The 19,712-nt window shown below is 42.7% G+C and overlaps 1 protein-coding gene across 6 annotated transcripts in view; it reads left to right on the top strand.

Moving 5' to 3' along the window:
- The window catches only part of LOC310712333 (uncharacterized protein), a 30,197-nt gene that overhangs the window by 5,419 nt on the left and 5,066 nt on the right, over window positions 1-19,712 (top strand). For 4 of the 6 annotated variants that reach the window (XM_083515274.1, XM_083515272.1, XM_083515273.1 and 1 more), the window contains exons 5-27: window positions 660-689; window positions 996-1,022; window positions 2,176-2,199; window positions 2,646-2,672; window positions 3,772-3,804; window positions 4,775-4,801; window positions 6,386-6,403; window positions 8,269-8,295; window positions 9,829-9,849; window positions 11,729-11,752; window positions 13,118-13,141; window positions 14,142-14,171; window positions 16,069-16,095; window positions 16,647-16,673; window positions 17,455-17,505; window positions 17,591-17,629; window positions 17,708-17,740; window positions 18,002-18,034; window positions 18,121-18,150; window positions 19,099-19,131; window positions 19,389-19,421; window positions 19,507-19,539; window positions 19,628-19,660. In XM_083515274.1, the coding sequence (XP_083371400.1) occupies window positions 660-689; window positions 996-1,022; window positions 2,176-2,199; window positions 2,646-2,672; window positions 3,772-3,804; window positions 4,775-4,801; window positions 6,386-6,403; window positions 8,269-8,295; window positions 9,829-9,849; window positions 11,729-11,752; window positions 13,118-13,141; window positions 14,142-14,171; window positions 16,069-16,095; window positions 16,647-16,673; window positions 17,455-17,505; window positions 17,591-17,629; window positions 17,708-17,740; window positions 18,002-18,034; window positions 18,121-18,150; window positions 19,099-19,131; window positions 19,389-19,421; window positions 19,507-19,539; window positions 19,628-19,660 (684 nt within the window). The remainder of the gene's footprint in view (window positions 1-659; window positions 690-995; window positions 1,023-2,175; window positions 2,200-2,645; window positions 2,673-3,771; window positions 3,805-4,774; window positions 4,802-6,385; window positions 6,404-8,268; window positions 8,296-9,828; window positions 9,850-11,728; window positions 11,753-13,117; window positions 13,142-14,141; window positions 14,172-16,068; window positions 16,096-16,646; window positions 16,674-17,454; window positions 17,506-17,590; window positions 17,630-17,707; window positions 17,741-18,001; window positions 18,035-18,120; window positions 18,151-19,098; window positions 19,132-19,388; window positions 19,422-19,506; window positions 19,540-19,627; window positions 19,661-19,712) is intronic. The other 2 variants (XM_083515275.1, XM_083515276.1) reach the window with 2 other exon arrangements.

The following is a 19,712-nucleotide window of genomic DNA, read 5'->3' as shown; positions in this document are numbered from 1 at the left end:
CCGATTTCCATGTCATCCCTCTGTCCAAACAAGTGCTGCCTAGGACCCCAGCCCAAAGCTTTGGGCAAGGGTCAATTATATAGACTCACCAATCAGTGATCCACTGAGTTATCCCAGACCCTGAGACTTCAGGCCCCAAACCTGAAATCTAGGGGTGGTGAAATATTGCTTGAGGGATTCCATGTCAGCTACAACTCCTAAACAGATCTACCTGAAACCAACAAGCATGTTTAACACTGAGGTCCAGCTCCGAGGGCCTTCTGGCAGTTCCCTCACTGCGAGAAGCCAAGTTACAGGGAACCAGGCAGAGGGCCTTCTCGGTAGTGGTGCCCTCCCTGTGGAACGCCCTCCCACCAGATGTCAAAGAGAACAACAACTACCAGACTTTTAGAAGACATCTGAAGGCAGCCCTGTTTAGGGAAGCTTTTAATGTTTGATGTATTACAGTATTTTAATATTTTTTTGGAAGCTGCTCAGAGCGGCTGGGGAAGCCCAGCCAGATGGGCGGGGTATAAATAATTTATTATTATTATTATTATATGCATAGGGATTGCTTCCAAGAATAAGACTGTGTTTAAGGTTCAGGGCACCTAAGCAGTTTCATTTCTGATGCGGAAACAAACAAGACCAGATGACATTTTGTATTTGTATTTTTCTAGGATGACGGTGGACAGAGTGTTGACGCATGGGTAAAATAACCTTTATTTACGTGAAGTTGCGAATTCTCCTTGCGCCGGGTCTCAAACGGATGTTTAGGTCTGTGCACCAGCCACAGCTGAGTCCTGAACCAATTCAAGGGGAACTGGGAGTTGCTTGAGTTGGGCTGAGATAGGCCTGGACGACTGTGAACCTGTCTGGGTAGCTCAAAGCAATCTGGGGTTGTCGGGGGAAGGTCATCGAGTGGGAAGCAGATGCAAGCACTGGGCAGGGAACTGGCTGGATTTTCCTGGGAGAAGGTAGCCTCTTTGAGTAACCAGTGTCTCTTTCCTTTCTAGTGGGAAGAGCTCATCAACAGTGTAGAAGTAAGTATTGAGAAGGGTCTTCTTTCTCTGGCTTTTTCATACAATCTCAGTGCTGAGAAAGAGGTTAGCTAAACAAAGAGAAGGGAAGTTGGCTATTGGGTTAGATTGAGTGTTTATTTGAGCCACTCCCATCTAGCAGGTAGCATGCCAATACTTGTATCAAGATTACCTGGGTCCAAATCTCAGCTAGGAAATTCCCTGTGTGACCTCTTGCGCAGCCAGGTCTACCTCACAGGGTTGACATGATGATTAATAGGGATGATTAGTTAGCCTGTCCTGAGCTTTTCGAAGGAAGGCAGGATGAAATGGAACCACCTTCTTCTTCTTCTCCTTCTCCTTCTCTTTCTTCTTCTTCTGCAATCACTTGTAGCCGAGTAAGATTGTCTTCCATAAACACGGTTTTAAAAGTGAGTCCGTAAGTGACTGTGGAGGCCAATCCTGGATCTACATGTCCTTCCACAGTAAGGATACAGTGGTACCTCAGGTTACATACGCTTCAGGTTACAGACTCCGCCAACCCAGAAATAGTGCTTCAGGTTAAGAACTTTGCTTCAGATGAGAACAGAAATTGTGCTCTGGCGGTGCGGCGGCAGCAAGAGGCCCCATTAGCTAAAGTGGTGCTTCAGGTTAAGAACAGTTTCAGGTTAAGAACGGACCTCCGGAACGAATTAAGTACTTAACCTGAGGTACCACTGTATAGGTTTCCGGATGGGAGTTGATCATGGTGAAGGTTTGCCAAGCGTGCCTTTCTCTTAGCACGTTTCTCCCTTTCGTCCTGTGTTCGAGTGTCTTCAGAACTCATTACACCTTTGGTAAAGGCTGTTCTCCAATTGGAGCACTCACAGGCCAGTGTTTCCCAGTTGAAATAGTATATAAGTGAATGGAAACCATCCCCTTTTAGCACTGCTGTTCAGGATTTTCTGGAACTGTTATTTACATAAGAAAAGACCATGGGCTTCAAGTGAATTTGTGCAATGAGTATTTTGTCCCGTCTCTGGCCAAGGCCCTTAGATTCCGCAAGCAATTCTTTCTGGGGGTATGTGCGTATGAGGCTGAGCTTCTCATTTCTCTTGTGAAGCCAACAGAAACAAATGATGAATTTTTACATGACTACTATTATTACTACTACTACTAATACTGCTATTATTTGTAGAACGAGTTCAGCGGCAAAAGACAAGTGAGTATAAATCTCATTTCTCCAATTGTGAAAGCTGTAACTTGGGGAGGAAAATTGTCCATATAAGTAAAATGTCTTAAGGCTGGTAAGGGACTAAACATTAAATGAAAAATAATGGAATGGGAATCTTGATGTGGCTGGAGGACTTGCAGCCTTCCTTAGATTTGGACGCTACTCCTGGAGCTGTGTGCAAATGGAATTTTCTTGGGGGGTGGCCGACACTTTTTTCAAGGGGGAGAAAATAATGCACCTCAGACATATTTTCAGAAAATGCATCTTCTGATACATTCTGTTCCAGTTCTATAGCCTAAACTTGAAACTAAAAAGCCCATTGTGTGCTTAAGAATCAGTGTGTGCTAAGGGGTCTGGGTGCCTAGGCAAGTTCTTTTCTGATACTGAAACAAACAAGATCAAATAACATTTGCATTTCCCCCCCCTTTTTGTAGAGTTCTTCACAGTCAAGCCCAGGACTGGTAAAATACATTTTGTTCAATTAAGGTTGTCATTTCTGTATCAATCTGGCACTAAGATTGTGGTCCCTTTGATTCTAATTCAACTCCCACGCTTAGAATCGTGCTCTAACAATGCACTCCTATGCATAACCTCAGAAGCAAGGCTGTCTGCACACTGTACCTTTAAAGCCCATCCAAAGCACCTTCTTTTCCTTAAAGAATTCTGAGCACTGTACTTTGTTAAGGCCTTGCTGGGAATTGCATTTCTGTGAACGGCAAACTACGTTGAGTGCGCTTTAAAGGTATAGTTTGCACACAGCTTAAGTCCCATTGTTTTCAGTGGAGCTTATACTCAGGTCAGTGTCCATAGGATTCTAGGCTAAACATACGTCCCAATGCACAATCCTGCGCATGCCTATTCAGATGTAAGACCCGTTGAATTCAATGGACCTTGTTCCCAGGAAATTGAGTACAGGATATCATCCACAGAGCATCAGAGGAAAGCCGTGAGAGGGAAGTATGAGGACTAGTGGTCTATTTTGGGGGAAGAGATGGAGTAGGTACACGCATAAAAGACCCATGGGTACAACCCAACAAGAATTTGTGATGAATCCCCATTGAAAAAGCTCTATATACGAATAGCTAAGAGTCCTTTGGTTTCAACGGGTCTTAGTTGTGACCTCCTTTTTGCTGGGCTGTGGCATTAACTGTTTTAATGGTCGTCACAGTTTTGTGCTATTGTTCTTGCAAGGGTGCGATTTTGGGAAGGGTTGCTGGGACAAACATGAAGAAATGCATTTACATCTGGGATCTACCTGACCCCAGGACCCTTCCGCTGACATTCTAGATGGGGCAACTGACCCCCTGCCCTCGCCTCTGCCATGCAGCTTGCTAGGTGAATGTGGAACCATGTGATATTCATGTGGAAATTGGTGCTGTGAACCAATGCTGTCTGGCCAGTTCAGGTGTTGGATTTGTACACATGCAACGCTCACGAGATCTCTGACCATTGAGCCAACTGGCTCCTTTCAGGAGGAGCCTGAATTCAGCTTCTTCTTTTGCTGGAGCCGGACAAGAAGATCCAGTCTCTTTGAATAACTGATGTCCCTTTCCCTTCTAGCTTGCAGGAATATTTGGAGGCAGGAGAAAACAAGTATGTATATGGAAGCAGCTTTTTACTCTCTTTGGCTATTTTGTATAATCTCAGTATCTAGTGAAACGGGTTAGCTGAAGATGGAACATAAGTGTACACAAACCATTGCTTTTTACTCAGGGCCTGCTTAAACATTCAGCGGGATCAAGACCACAGACATTAATTGCATTTGTGCAATTAATATCATGTCTTAGAATCATAGAACTGTAGAGCTAGAAGAGACCGCTAGGATCATCCAATCCCCTGAAATGCTGCCCCATACGGGGATCAAACTTGCAACCTTGGCACTTTCAGCACCACGCTCTAACCAGCTCAGCTATCCAGTCCTGTTCGGGGCTACGTCCCTCAGATGCTCAGGCAATTCTTGCTGGGGATATGTGTTTATGAGCCTGAGATTCCGTGCCATTTATCATATGGAAGCCAACAGGAATGAATAATGTCTATTTTATTTTGGTTTTGGCCCTGACCACGGGTGGCGATGAGCGACAGAAGTCTCATTTCTCTCAATTGTGGAAGGTGTAATTTTTGAAGGGGGAAGTGTGCATATAAACATGTTGAAATGTATAAAGATTACGTTGGGCTAGTAAGGGCTAAACATTTAAATGAAGCATAATGGGATAGGACTTTTGGCTTGAACTGACTACATGTAGCCGTCCTTAGAAGTGCAGGCTGCTACTAGACTGTGTGAAGATGCCAACTTGATATAGAGTAGGGAGACAAATTTACAAAGTGGGCTTCTTTTTCAAGGAGGAAATGATAAATCTCAAAAAAATAATAATCATGATAATCTCCCCCCCCCCGAAGGAACTCTGTCTCAGCTCTGTGACCTAAACAGGTTTACTTGGAAGTAATAAGCCCATTTGGTTACAAAAAATAAATGTGTGTTTAAGAGTCTGTGCACCTATGCAGTTTATTTTCCCATGTGGACACAAACAAGATCAAATAATATTTTTATTTTTATTTTTTGTAGAGTTCATCAAACAGAAACCAAGGATGGGTAAAATAACTTTTGTTTTCCTGAGGCTGTGATTTGTGTGTCAAAATGCCACTGAGATCCTAGTTCCCTTGATTCTGATGCTGCTCCAAAGGCCATGTGTGCTTAGAACCATGCTCTAACTATGCTATCCTATGCATATCGCCCTGGAATTAAGTCCTACTGTGTTCAGCAGGGCTTATTCCCAGGTAAGCATCTATAGGATTGCATCCTTAATATATGAATTGCTGCACAATCCTATGCATGGGTGCCTGCACAGACAAAAGGCTGCGTACACGCCATATATTTAAAGCACATTCAAACCACATCTTTCCCTGTCAAAGAATCCTGGGAATTGTAGAATTAAGTTTTACCGGGAATTGTAGCTATGTGCTGAGTAAAGTTTTGTTCCCTGGACTCTTTGGTGGGGAACGTGTGCTTTAAATGTATGGTGTTCAAAGGGACAGCAAACTGGGGTATAGAATTTCACCCTCAGAGCATCAATGGAAAACCTCAAGAGAAAAACGTAAAGGCTAGTGGTCTGTAGAGGGGAAGAGATGTGATAGGGACAGGCAAGAAAGACCCAGTGTGCACATACATAATGAGAAGTAGTGGATACAACGCATCACAAGAAATAAAAGGTACAATGCTTCATGAAGAGCTCCCCCTTGTAAAAAAAGCAAAATGTGAGCTTCCTATCTCTTAAGATCTAAACTGATTTCCATGGGACTTAGCTATGACTTTAACTTGCCTTAACTGCTTTGATGATTGCTGCACTATTAAGTGTTCCACGCGTCCTATAAGACTTCCCCTCTTTGCCCAATGGTAGGGCTGGCCCTGGCTATTATGTGGTGTAGTGGTTAAGAGTGGTAGACTCGTAATCTGGGGAACCGGATTCGCGTCTCCGCTCCTCCACATGCAGCTGCTGGGTGACCTTGGGCTAGTCACACTTCTTTGAAGTCTCTCAGCCCCACTCACCTCACAGAGTGTTTGTTGTGAGGGAGGAAGGGAAAGGAGAATGTTAGTTGCTTTGAGACTCCTTTGGGTAGTGATAAAGCAGGATATCAAATCCAAACTCCTCCTCCTCTTCTTCTTCTATTGAATACGAAGTGGGAAAGCTGCACAGATTAAGACAGGATGGGGAGGCAGGGGCGCCAACTTGAATAAAATATTGTGGGGGGCCAGGTAAACCCCGCCCCACATAATCACATGATGCAGTGCACACAAATCATTTGAATGGGAATGCCCATCAACTTTGTAGGGCCCCGGCCCCTTCAAATATTTTATGGTGGGGAACAAAGCCCCCACAGCTTGTAGGAGTTGGCTCCTAGGGTGTGGTGTGGGTGCTTTCCTGCCCAAGTGGTTCAGGATATATGAAACCCCAAAGCGAGAAAGGCAGGGGTGGGGGAGTTGCAAGGAAAAAGTGAAGGCAGCAAATAGATGAGAATCCCCCTTTTCCTTGGAAGAAGTTGCCATAGAGGTTCCAAAATGTATGGTTGTGTGAGGCATTTCCCATCTATATGCCACTTACTGTTACAAATAAATTGTTTTTACAAAAACACACACAAAAAAGCCTTTCTGAATAATCTATGTTTCCCCCCCTTCTAGTTGCAAGATTTTACACCAGTAAGTATGCAAAAGGGTCTTTTTTTCTCTGGGTGTTTCCTATCACCTTGATATCTAATATTGAAATGGGTTAGCTGAATGGAAAGGTGAAGTTGAGTATTGGGCCAAATTACTAGCATGTCACAACTTGAAGCAAGAAACTGCAAAACATGTCACATGTAAGCTGTTCTGGTTAGAAGATGATGATGAACGTTACTAAATGTATTGCCACCCATCACCAGCCAGTCCCCGAATTTAAAATTCATAACTTAAAAGCAATTAAGGTACAGTATAGAATGAGTCCTGAAAGCATACATCACAAGGGTCAAAGGCCAAGATGAAGGGATGCATGATTAATCTTAACATATGTGAACATTAAGAGGAAAGCTTTGTTCCCGTTTGGCTTTGGAATAGGACATTCCTAGACCAAATCAGACTGGGATATTTTTTTCTCCGTTGGTTGAAGGTGAAGAGAGAAGAAAACTTTGTTCTTTGCTCTTCAGTTAGGATGTTGTTCATCACGCCACAAGCTGTAATATAAAATCAGCATCATAAATGAATTCGGCAGGATTCTTTGAGAAACAGAGAGTTAAATTGGAATGATCCTCTAACTTGGGAATTGGCAGACTTTAGGCCAGGCTTCCTCAACCTCGGCCCTCCAGATGTTTTGAGACTACAATTCCCATCATCCCTGACCACTGGTCCTGCTAGCTAGGGATCATGGGAGTTGTAGGCCAAAAACATCTGGAGGGCTGAGGTTGAGGAAGCCTGGTTTAGGCTGTTGGGATCTACTTTGTTTTTACTAGAATCACAGGAGCCACCAAACAGGCACCAAAGACATGCACTTAAAAATACAGTCGTACCTTGGAAGTCAAACAGTTTAGTTCCCAAACATTTTGGCTCCCAAACGTCGCAAACCCGGAAGTGACTGTTCCGGTTTGCGAACTATTTTGGGAAGCCGAATGTCCGATGGGGTTTCCAATTGGCTGCAGGAGCTTCCTGCAGCCAATCAGAAGCCACACTTCGGTTTCCGAATGTTTTGAAAGTCGAACAGACTTCCAAGGTACGACTGTAACTCCACATCTCAGAATTTGTTCTGAGCAGTAGTGGTCTGTGCAGAGGGGCAAGGGTACCATATTTTTTGCTCTATAAGACGCACCAGACCACAAGACGCACCTAGTTTTTGGAGGAGAAAAACAAGAAAAAAATATATTCTGAATCTCAGAAGCCAGAGTAGCAAGAGGGATCGCTGCGCAGTGAAAGCAGCAATCCCTCTTGCTGTTCTGGCTTCTGGGATAGCTGCACAGCCTGCATTCGCTCCATAACACACACACACACACATTTCCCCTTACTTTTTAGGAGGGAAAAAGTGAGTCTTATAGAGCAAAAACTACGGTACTTACTTGACCTCTTATTGCCAGTGTACTTGCACCTTACTTGGAGACTGCAAGGGAGAGGGGAGAACTGTGTGATGCAAACAAACCAGCTGAGCAAACCTGGAGCTCTTGCCAACCTCCCTGCCACCTCAACCCTCTCCCTCCTGGTAAGACACAGCAATGCCATTGGCAGGAGGTCCAGTAAGCACTGTTCTGCCTCCACTTTTGGCTCCTCCCGGTTCTGAGTATAACTGTGCTTACCATCCTTCCACTCACAAATCCATCCCTGCCTCCCCCCCCCCATCCCAGCTTCAGGTTTCTTCATTTCAGCAGTTGAAGCCAAGTGACTGTGATAAGTCTCGTTTTTTTCTGGTTGTGAAACTGTATGTTTTGGAGGAGAAAGTGTGCACATGCAGGGGAAATGTGCAAAGGTTGTATCAGTTTAATTTCTCATGCGGAAGCCAATAGGAAAAAAATAACACCTATTCCCCCCCCCCTTCCTTCTTGTAGTTTGGTTGGTTCGGCAAAAGGAAACAGGTATGACAGGTTTCGTTTCTTTGATTGTATTCTCTTCTCCTTGTCCTTTCTTTGGGCCAGCACCTTGGATATGTGAGCCTATGATCCATCCCTTTCATATTCATGCACATGGACACACACAGAGAATTATTGTGTCCTTTCTTTCCCTCTTCAATTACAGTGGTGCCCCGCAAGACGAATGCCTCGCAAAATGAAAAACTCACTAGACGAAAGAGTTTTCCGTTTTTTGAGTCGTTCCGCAAGACGAATTTCCCTATGGGCTTGCTTCGCAAGATGAAACGTCTTGCGAGTTCTTGCGAGTTTCTTTCCTTTTTCTTAAAGCCGCTAAGCCGTTAATAGCCGCTAAGCCGCTAATAGCCGTGCTTCGCAAGACGAAAAAACCGCAAGACGAAGAGACTCGCGGAACGGATTAATTTCGTCTTGCGAGGCACCACTGTATTGGATCTAAGTTAAGCATGTATAATTCTGGGTACAATGCCTTGTGCTAAGGTTGCTACTTACATATCACAAAAAAGATGATACAGACCTGCATAATTTATTTGTAGAGTTGGAAATTAGAGATCACAATCTTGGGGAAGATTGTGGCCAGGTGGCCTGTGTGTCTGCTCAGTCTGATGTCTGTGGGCTACTTCAAAATATCTGCTTTCCCTTTTAGCAGTACTTTTTCTTTAAACTGGACTGGACTGGTTTGAGAGTCCCTCAAACAGAAGATTGACACAGCAAAAATACAAATTCTGTAGTTTTAAAAGACACTGTATGCAACATATTGCCACTACACTGGTACCTCGGGTTACATATGCTTCAGGTTCCACACGCTTCAGGTTACAGACTCCCCTAACCCTGAAATAGTGCTTCAGGTTAAGAACTTTGCTTCAGGATGAGAACAGAAATTGTGCTCCGACGGCGCGGCGGCAGCAGGAGGCCCCATCAGCTAAAGTGGTGCTTCAAATTAAGAACAGTTTCAGGTTAAGTACGGACCTTCTGAACGAATTAAGTACTTAACCTGAGGTACCACTGTATATGGGTCGAGTTAATTGTGCCCCCCCTTTTTAAAACCATACCCCCCTGAAACTGTAATTTTGGAAAGTAAAAGAGCACATACTAAAGAGAATACGCAAAGATCGTATCAGGCTAGTAACAGGCGAAACAATAAAATAAATACAATAGGGTGAGATTGAAGTTGATGGACTTACTTTTGTAGGCCTTCCTTAGATGCTAAATTAGAGTTGTGTGCAGATGGCCTCTTAACACTTGATAAAGTGTGTGCAGAAAATTCTGCAAAATGGCCTACTTTTCTGAGCTTGGGTGGGTGAGAAAAAAATAAATCTCAAAAATGTTCTTGGAAAAAGAATCTTCTGAGGAATTCTGGCTCAGCTCTATGACCAAAACATAATAAGCCTTTTTAATTTTATTGGGGGTTGCTTCCAATAACTAAGAGTGTGCTCAAAGATCTGTACACTTAAACAGTTTCATCTTTGATGTGGAGAGCAACAAAATCAATTAACTTCTTTCTTTCTTTCTTTCTTTTTGTAGACTGACGACAGCCCTAATTGGGTAAAATGTTTTGTTTTTATTTTTTTTAAAAATGTACCTAGCATTGTGATTTCTGCATTAAGTTGACACTTATATCCCAGTCCCCTTGATTTCAATACAGCTCCCAAGTTATATGTGCTTATAGGTAAAAGGTAAAGTTAAAGTTAAAGGATCCCTGGACAGTTAGGTCCAGTCAAAGGCGACTATGGGGTTGCGGCGCTCATCTCACTTTCAAGCCGAAGGACCTGGCGTTTGTCCACAGACAGCTTTCTGGGTCATGTGGCCAGCATGACTAAACCGCTTCTGGTGCAATGGAACACCGTGATGGAAACCAGAGCGCACGGAAACACTGCTTACCTTCCTGCCACAGCAGTACCCATTTATCTACTTGCACTGGCATGCTTTCGAACTGCTAGGTTGGCAGGAGCTGGGACAGAGCAATGGGAGCTCACTCCATTGCGGAGATTCGAACCCATTGCACTCTAACAATGGAATCCTATGTATTCCCTCTCAGGATGCATATGCAATAAATAGATAAATAAAGTAAGCCCCACTGAGTTCAATGTAACTTAGTCCAAAAAGACATTGGGTGTAGAATTTTACCTTCGGAGCGTCCCAGAAGAAAATTTTCTAGGCTAGTGGTCTGTTGGCAGATGAGACAGGCACAGAATATGCACCTATACCTTAAGAAAGAGTGGGCACAACACAATGATGTGTGACAAATTCCCATTTAAAAAGCCATAAGAGAGAAACCTGGGCTGTGTACACATTGCCATTTACTCTGGCTTGATTGTACCCCCGCTGCTGGTTTTTGACATTAGCCACATCCCCCTATCTGTCCTGTAGCTTCTTGAGATATACTGCCATTTGACGCACCTCCTCTCAAACCAGCTTCTATCCGATTTGAAAATGGCAGCCACATGCCCTTTGCACCTAAGCTGGGCTGTTTAGATTTTGGGGCAGCTGTTGTGAATGCACAGGTGACAGCTTAGTGAATAGGAGTGAGGTAGTGGGCTTAAAGCAGCAGGGATGCCAAACAAGGAATGCGCATTGGGTGAAGACATCCCGGCCTCCTCTTTAGTGTGTACAGCAACATGCTAATGTGACCTGAAACACAGTGGGTGGGTGGGAAGAACCTCGCTGCATTTTAAGTCGCTAACATGTACGAAGCAGGAGTTGTTACTTCCTTCTCTGGTGGGTCATGGTGCTATTTGTTTTCACGATTGCCACAGTTTTAAGCTCATTGTTATTCTTGCAGGGCTGCTTGGGGAGAGTTGTTGAGACAAACATGGGGTCTACCTGACGCCCAACACCCTTCTGCTGAAATTCTAAATGGGGGAACTGACCCCTGCCTTCCTCCAGGGATGTCCTAGGAGGGGCATCTTGCTAGCTCAGTGTGTGGAAGCATGCAATACTTACGTGGTGCTGTGCACAACGTACACGGCTGATTCCACACATGTAGCGTCCTTGAGATATTTATCCTTAGAGCCAACTGGCAGCTTTGGAGATGGAGAGGCTGAACTGAGGTTCTCCTTTCTCATATTGTTGAAGATCCCACCTGGCTTTCAGGTGTGCATCGCAGCCCTTGCTGTACGAGTTGCTGGATTTGGGCCTTAGGCAGGGCTTGCCATAGACATTTTCCTGGCTGAGGCAGAGCACCAGGTGTGTGTCTCTCCCTCCTCTACCAACAATTTCTACCTTTTTGTGACACCCAAGACCTGACATCTGAAGTGGCTACCTCACTTTGCCTAAAGTTATGAATGGCCTGGCTGTAGAACACAGAGTAGGTGGGTGGGGCAGGTCCCCATGCTGCATTTTTGGTTCTGGATGTGAGTTTACCATCTTAACCCCATGTCTGGAAGCTCTCCTCTTTGAATAACCTACATTCTTTCCCCTCCAGATGAAAAGATTATTCGAGATGCCGGTAAGTAAATGGAAAGGATTTTCTTCTCTGGTTGTTTCATATAATCTTAGTGCCCAATACTGAGACGTGTTAAGCGGAATGAAAAGTTGTAAAGACAGCTACTGGGCTAAGATATATATACTGTATATATTTAAAGTCTGGTATACCAGGCAGCATGTCAAGACCTGAAGTGAGATGACCGGGATCCAAATCTGAGCCACAGTACTCCCTACATGATTTCTCTCTTAGCCTGGTCTACCTTAGAGGGTTGATGCAATGAACCTTCTTCATTGAAGAAAAATGAGATAAAAATGTAATATAAGTGGATATAAACCATGTGGCAATCACACAGGGTCCCCGGACGTTTCACCGTCTATTGATCCCTGTGCCACCACTTTATTTCTCGCTGCCACCACCCAGGCCCTACCTGGTACAATACTGAGTCCAGTCAGGGTTAAATTGGACAATAAATTTCTGTTTATTTATTGCAGTTTAACAAGCGTGTGGTTTCATAAATGGTATCAGTCAATTACAATCATAGGGTGCCTATCCAGACCTATAACATCCGCTACCTGCTCTCACTCACTAAACCACCTCTCAGATATTTACTTGTCTTCCTAGCTCCTAACTGTTCCTGACTCAGCTTATTTCGCTACACTAACTCAACCTACCCACAGACTCTATCCCAATTCACTCCCACTCCAACCAACCACCCAATTCCCAACGAACTCCCCTTTCGCCCCTCCCAGAGCTGGTTTTATAGTCCCTCTGACTCCACAAGCCGCCCCCCCCCCGGTTCTGATTGGGTAACTTGTTTAACTATTTCACCTCCAGCACTCTCATATGATCACTTCATAAGCCACCCCTTAACTCTCTTCCCACCGCCGGCCCTGGGGCAGTTTATACATTCAGTGGAATCAAATAGGGCTGTACCACTTCAGGCGACAAGTGGTGGGTGGAGTTTACATCTGAATGCTCCTCTAACTCAGACATGGCTTTGCTTCCGCTAGAATTCCAAGACCCACCAAATAGAACTAAGTGCAAAAGACACAGACTTAGAGTTAAGTAATTGCAAACCCAGCAATTTGTTCTGAGAAGTAGGGCTCAGCTATTGTACATAGATGTTAAAAAACTTGGAGACCACTGTGAAATCCTGAAATGTCCCATTATATAATGGAATTCCTCAGTAATTCCTCAGTGTTGCCTTCTGGGATATGTTACCTACGTTGGAGTAGGATGGCTGAAATACAGTACCCCTAATCCCCAAAGACCTAGAAGGTAACCATATTTAGTGATAACAAAACCCACCAAGAGATCCAGAAGGATGTCTTGTTCGCACTTACGAAGTTAAGAAACTCTGAATAATGTGTTCCTTTTTCCTTATAGATGGAGCTCGTAGAAAGAGTGAAAGTAAGTACAGTATATGGAAAATGCTTTCTATATTAACAGATTCATATAATTTCAGTGTCTCATCCTCAGCCAAGGGTTTGAGTCATGGAGTGTGTGTGTGTGTGTGTGTGTGTGCGTGCGCTCGCGTGTGTGTGTGTGTGAAGATTGGTACTGGACTGGATTTGAGCCAGTGTGATATAGAGAATGACACTGGAGAACTGGAGTAGTGAAACCTTGATTTAAATCTCTGATTAGCCATGTATGTACCCATGTAAACTTTTGGGTCAAAATAAAATACTCAGAAATACCGGTAACCTATTTTCCGCATTGTATTTGTCCTATAACACAGCTGATCAAAAACCACAACAAAAACTAACAATGGCAGACACAAATCATACATGCATACATATGTCAAATTATTTATGCATTTTGTAACTTAAAATTAATGCTAAGATCCACTGAGTTCAATGAGAGTGATTCTCAGGTTTGCATGTATAAAAATTTTAGCTAAATCTGTAAAAGTTAAGCATTTCTAGCAACCTACTGAAATTAAACCAGTCATTCCAATACATAAATATGGCTGTGCTGGCTGAGGCTGATGGGAGTTGTAGTTCAACAGGACTTAATGTTACCACATTGGGAAAGGGGTAGCACACAAGATAGCCAACACAGCCAGACAGATGTTTCCTGCTTGAGCAAAATTCCCCAGTAGAGTTATTCAACCGTGGGTGGTGTTTGTTCTCAGAAAATATGACAGGTCTATTTCTTGTCATTGAGGGCCCAGCCACACTTTCATTTGTCCCATGATTTCAAGTGATTTCAAGTCACAAATTCGAGAAGTGGCTGTTTGTTGTTTTTGTTCCGCCGCTTTCCCTGGGGAAACCTCCTGCTGAATCAGAAGAAACAGAATCCACAGAAAACCCAATGGGCCCTGAAATAATGGGCACCTTTCTGCTACCTTAGGAATCATTTTAATGAAATCACTTAAAGTAACTCCTACTGCCCTCCCTTTATTTTATAGGAAGCATTTTCTAGAAAGAATTCTCAAAACGTAAGTACTGCTGGGGGAGGGGGGGAGGATGTTCGCAATTTTGCTATTCCAAAGGCAAGCAAGGTTTGGCATGAATGTGAAGAGCCTTCCAGTTCTCTTCTTAAGTTTGCAGCTAGAGCAATTCCACAGCTTTTTGTCCCAGAGAATGAAAAGGTCACATACCGCCATGGTCACCGGATGTGTTGGATTTGTCAGGTTGACTTTGATACTCCTGGGCATGGTCAATGAATTGGCTGTGGGCAAGGGAATTGGGCATTTGCGTCTTTCTAAAAGAACAGAGGGAATTGGTTTGCCAAAGATGCAGTTGCTGAAACATTCAAACACACACCGGGGATCAAAAATCTGTTGATTTTAGTTCACGGTAATTGGAAATGTACATAAAGCTCTCAAATAAAATTCTTTGAGAAAAGGTATTGGATCTCACATAACAAGTGGGCAGAAGGTACACAGTTTTTTCACTGTAAAGCCATCTTCTGGAAAAGCTGCCAGACTTGTTTAGATGTTACAGTGTTTACGTTGCAGTACAATCTTTGTATAAAAGACTGGTGATTGCTGACAAGGTACTGTATATGGCAACATTGGTGCATTTCCCCCTAGAAAAATAGGTGCTGGTACTCACCGCGAAGTTGTTACGGTATGTGGTCACGCTTTTTAACAACAACAACAAGAGGTACCATTGAGTACCCCCTGAAAAAAAGGCACTGGGCAAAATGAGAGCAAGAGGAGGCAAGGTACTATACCAGTCTGTGATACAAATATTGTACTGCAACAATACTGTCTGAACCCAAATAAATCACAACCAATGAGTATTTTTAAAAATATAGGAAGGCAATATGCGGCTAAAATGTTTGCGACCAGTATTGTTTGGATTTTGCAGAGTATCTGAGAGAACAAATGGTACCAATTCAGGGGGGAAATGGCTATAAAAGCGTTGGTGAGGAACTCAGGTTTACCAGTGCACAATGGGTAAAATAACCCCATTTAATGAAAGCAACGATGATGAAAATTATTTAAATTATTTATTACCTGCCCTCCAACCCAAGGTCCTAGGGCAGGTCCCAGCAATTGAAAAAAATGTTAAAAACAATTTAAAACAAATTACAATCATAATGATAGAGTGGGTCCCAAAAATTTAGATCTCAAGTGTCCAAGTCAAGGGTAGAATGAAGTGTCTCCAGGATTCTTCAAGAACTGCTTAGTGAAGGCACCAGATGCACCTCTGTGAGGAGGGAATTTCAGAACTTAGGGGCTGCCATGGTCTGAGAATGCCTTTTCTCGCCCACCACCACTGAGCTTCTGAAGGTGATGAAACTACCAAGAGGTCTCTCTTTGCAGAACTTAATACTTGAGAGGGACTGTAAGGAAGAAGGTGTTCTTTCAGATATTTGGGGCCCAAGTTCTTTCGAGCATTAAACACTAGTGTGAGCATCTTCGTTTGGGGCTGGGAACAAACTGGCAACCAATGCCGATGTTGTACAACAGGGCTCATATCTAAACGAAACCCCAGCCAGCAATTTGGCTTCATTTTGAACCAATTGAAGTCGTCTTCAAAGGCAGCCCCACTTAGAGTACATCACAACAGTCCAGCCTGGAAGTTAACAGAGTACATAGCACAGTGGGGCAAATGGAGCCAGAGCTGGGGAACCAGCTGAAACTGGAGAAGGCAATCCTAGCCAATGAGGCCACCTGAGCCTCCGGTGAGAGCATTGGATACAGGAGAACCTCCAAGCTATGGACTTGTTGCTTCTAGGAGAGTGCAACCTTGTCCAAAACAGCCCATCTCCACCTCCTGGATTTGAGAACTCAGGACACAGAATACCTCCATCTTTTCATAATAGCTCTCTTAAGGAACTGAAGTAATTAACTCTTCATTTGTTTCTTATCTTTTTCTTTCAAGAATAACCGCTATCAATGGCCGTTCCAGGTGGGTAGCTTCTTTGTTTATTACTTTTCTTATGACCAATTCACATGTACTATATGTACACTGTTAGGGACAAAATGTTGGAGTTCTTCTTTTTAAAAAAAAATATATATCCTATGCATGAGAAGATCATTCAAGAGGCCACCACTGCCTTATACTGAGTCAGATCATGTGCACCTACAATATGCCTGCAAATTCCATCTGCTGCCTTGGAAAGGGGTGAAAATACAAACATAGCTGTTTTTAGATTCCCCTATTATAGTGCCTATTATAGTGAATTATAGCAGCAATTATAGCACCTATTATAGTGAATGGGGAAAAGTTGGGCCTTGCTTTTAACAGACTGTATTTGGTCCTGATCCCAAGTTGAATTATAAAGACGTTGAAACAGATCAAGCTGCTTCCCAAAGATACAAGGCATATCTTGTGGTTGACACATGTGCCTAATGCCTATATAAGCCTGGGCTTCTGCCATGCTTTTTTTTAAAAATTAAAAAACCAAACAAACATTTATTAGAAAACTAACAAAACTTTTTAAATTACTGTTTCTGTAGAGTAACGCTGGTTCTTACCAACAACAGGTGAGTATGACAAATTTGGTTTGCCTCCTTGTTTCATATCCTGTGGTAGCTAAGTGAGCTACCATATATATAAGTCATAGAGCCATAGAGCTGCACATGATCCAAAGAGTTGAAAAGCTATTTCCATATGCCTAAGAGGCCTTTGGACTTGTTAGGCAGCAATCCATCACTTCCTCATGCCTCAGGATATTTCATTTTTGGAGTAAAAACTGTGTTATATGGCAAAGGAATCCAGCCTTGAAGCGGGGGGAATCCAAATTTCTTTGGGTGCTTATATTTAGACTGGGCTTGCCTAAAGTATTTATTTGGAATAACATGCTCCAATTTACTCTATTAAGCAGGTATGCCCCCTACTTTCTGGTACATGTCACTGGCAACCCCTCACTTTACAAACTCTTGCATGATACCCGTGTTCTTCACAGAACTCATCATTAAAAAAGTGGTTGTTGCATCATTTTTTAAAATCAATACTTTATTATGAAGCTAAAATAACAATCCAGTAAGGAATATGAAATACAGGAAAATGAAAAAATACAAAAAACAGGGTTCACAGAGACTACACAGTGAATCTGAAATAGTACAAAACAAATGTTATGAACACCAAGTATAGCCGTATTTCATTGGGACTTGCCTTCCGCATGTTTGGCCTATCATGTACCGGTAAGTAACAAACGGCAGACAAATGGAGGTAAAATCCATAAGTTTAGCTGCACCCTTAATTTATACACCAGTTTCTCAGAAATGAAAATGATGCAAACAGTTCCTTCCTTTTCTTCTTCAGCCTCCCCAACAACCTCAGCAGAATCCAGGAGCAGCCGTATATTTATATGCTGTGAGTATTAATTTACTACCAACAGGATTTCACATCATTTGGGTTGTTTTTGAAATGTAAGCATTTCCTTCCCTTTCTCATTTAGCCCGCTCCTCTACCACCAAATCAAGGAAATGGACAGCCTGTGAGTATTAGTTTCTTAGAACAAGATGTTAATTCTTTTTATTTTATATGCAGGCATTTACTTTCCTTTCTCTTTCAGGGTTCTCAGCCATATGCAGGATATAGACCGCCTGTGAGTATAAGGCCACTTCGAGGCTGATGCTATTTTTGGATGGGGCTCACTCACAAACTAGCAAATTCAGGTTGCACAGTTAAAGCTGATTTGAAGCCCTTGTACAACATTCCTTCCTCCACCCCTCTGCAAATTGGACTGTTTGCAATAAGGAAAGTAACAGAAAAAGCGTGGGATGACACTAGCTTGACACACTTTTATAACCTCCCAGCAAACAAACCATAATGAATGCCCAACAAACATTCCTTCCTTCTCTTTCAGCCTCCACCACCATATGGACCATATGGACCACCTGTGAGTATCAGTTTCCTAGAAACAAGATTCTGCATGATTTGCATTGTTTTTTGAGATGGAAGCATTTTCTTCCTTTTCTCTTCCAGCCTCCTCCACCCAGTGGAAATGATCAAACTGTGAGTATTCATTTCCTACAAGCAGGATTCTTTATATTTTGCCCTCTGTTGCTATAGCACAACAAATCCACTTTATAAAAGAATTTGAGGCTATGTCCACACTTCCATTGATCATACATTCACTACATTTCCAGTACTGTTTTTTTAAATTCCATATTCACATGGCAATATATTAAATGCATGGGCACCCTGTAAATTGTTGTGAAATATTACCGTTTGATGCATTGTTTCTCAAACGAGTTTTGGGATGTTTGGATTAAGCCATTCATATGACACTAAGCTGTGCTCATGTCAACAGCTAGATGGAAAGTGCTGTGAAATGCTTTAAGGTGCTAATGTGAACACACCCTGACTCTTTGTGGTTTGGAAAGTGAAATGCAAGGAAGAAATGATTAATGGGAAGATGAAGGGAGGGGGGGGAGCAAACCAGGATAAATGCAGGATGAATGCTCATTATCGTTTAACTGCCCTACGGACAAATCAGAACAAATGCTCAATAAAGACCAGGCACCGTTCGCAAAAGCTTTGAAGAAGCAAATCAGGATGAACACTCAATAAACAAGTAATCTGGAGAAGCACTTGATTTCCTACAAAAAGTATTTTATATTTGTGTATTGGTTTAGAATGCAAATGTTTTCTTTCTTTCTTTCTTTCTTTCTTTTTTCTTTCTTTCTTTCTTTCTTTCTTTCTTTCTTTCTGTCTGTCTGTCTGTCTTCGGTATCATTTGGAATATATGGACAACCTGTGCGAATTATTTTCCTACCAACATGATTTTACATCATTTGCATTGTTTTTGAAATAGAAACATTTCCTTCCCTTTCTCTTTTAGCCTCCTCCCCTACCAAATCAGGGAAATGGGCAGCTGTGAATATTAGTTTCTTAGAAAAAGATTTAAAGTCTTTTTTAATTGTATTGGAATGCAAGCATTTTCTTCCCTTTCTTTTTCAGGGTCCTCAGCCATATCCAGCATATGGACAGCCTGTAAGTATTAGGCCACTTCCAAATTGATGCTATTTTTGAATGGGGTTCAGTCACATACCGACAAGTTCAGGATGAACAATTGATTTGATGCCCTTGCACAACGTTCCTTCCTCCACCCCTTTGCAAATTCGACTGTTTGCAATAAGGAAAGTAACAAGAAAAGTGTGGGATGACACTAGCTTGACACACAATTTTATAACCTCCCAGTAAACAAACCACAATGAATGCCCAGCAAATATTCCTTCCTTCTCTTTCAGCCTCCCCCACAATATGGAGGATATGGATCATTTGTGAGTATCAATTTCCTAGAAACAAGATTCTGCATCATTTGCATTGTTTTTGAAATGGAAGCATTTTCTTCTTTTTCTCTTCCAGCCTCCTCCTCCACCCAGTGGAAATGACCAACCTGTGAGTATTAATTTCCTACAAGCAGGATTCTACATGTTTTGCCCAATAAGCAACTGATGTTGTATTTCCCTTCCCCCCCCTCTTTCAGCCTCCCCCACAATATGGAGGATATGGATCATTTGTGAGTATCAATTTCCTAGAAACAAGATTCTGCATCATTTGCATTGTTTTTG

This window comes from Podarcis liolepis (genome assembly GCF_965112155.1).
Source record: "Podarcis liolepis genome assembly, chromosome: 7".
NCBI lineage: Eukaryota > Metazoa > Chordata > Lepidosauria > Squamata > Lacertidae > Podarcis > Podarcis liolepis.
The sequence above is the reverse complement of the archived record's forward strand: the minus strand, read 5'-3'. Positions and strand labels throughout refer to the sequence as shown.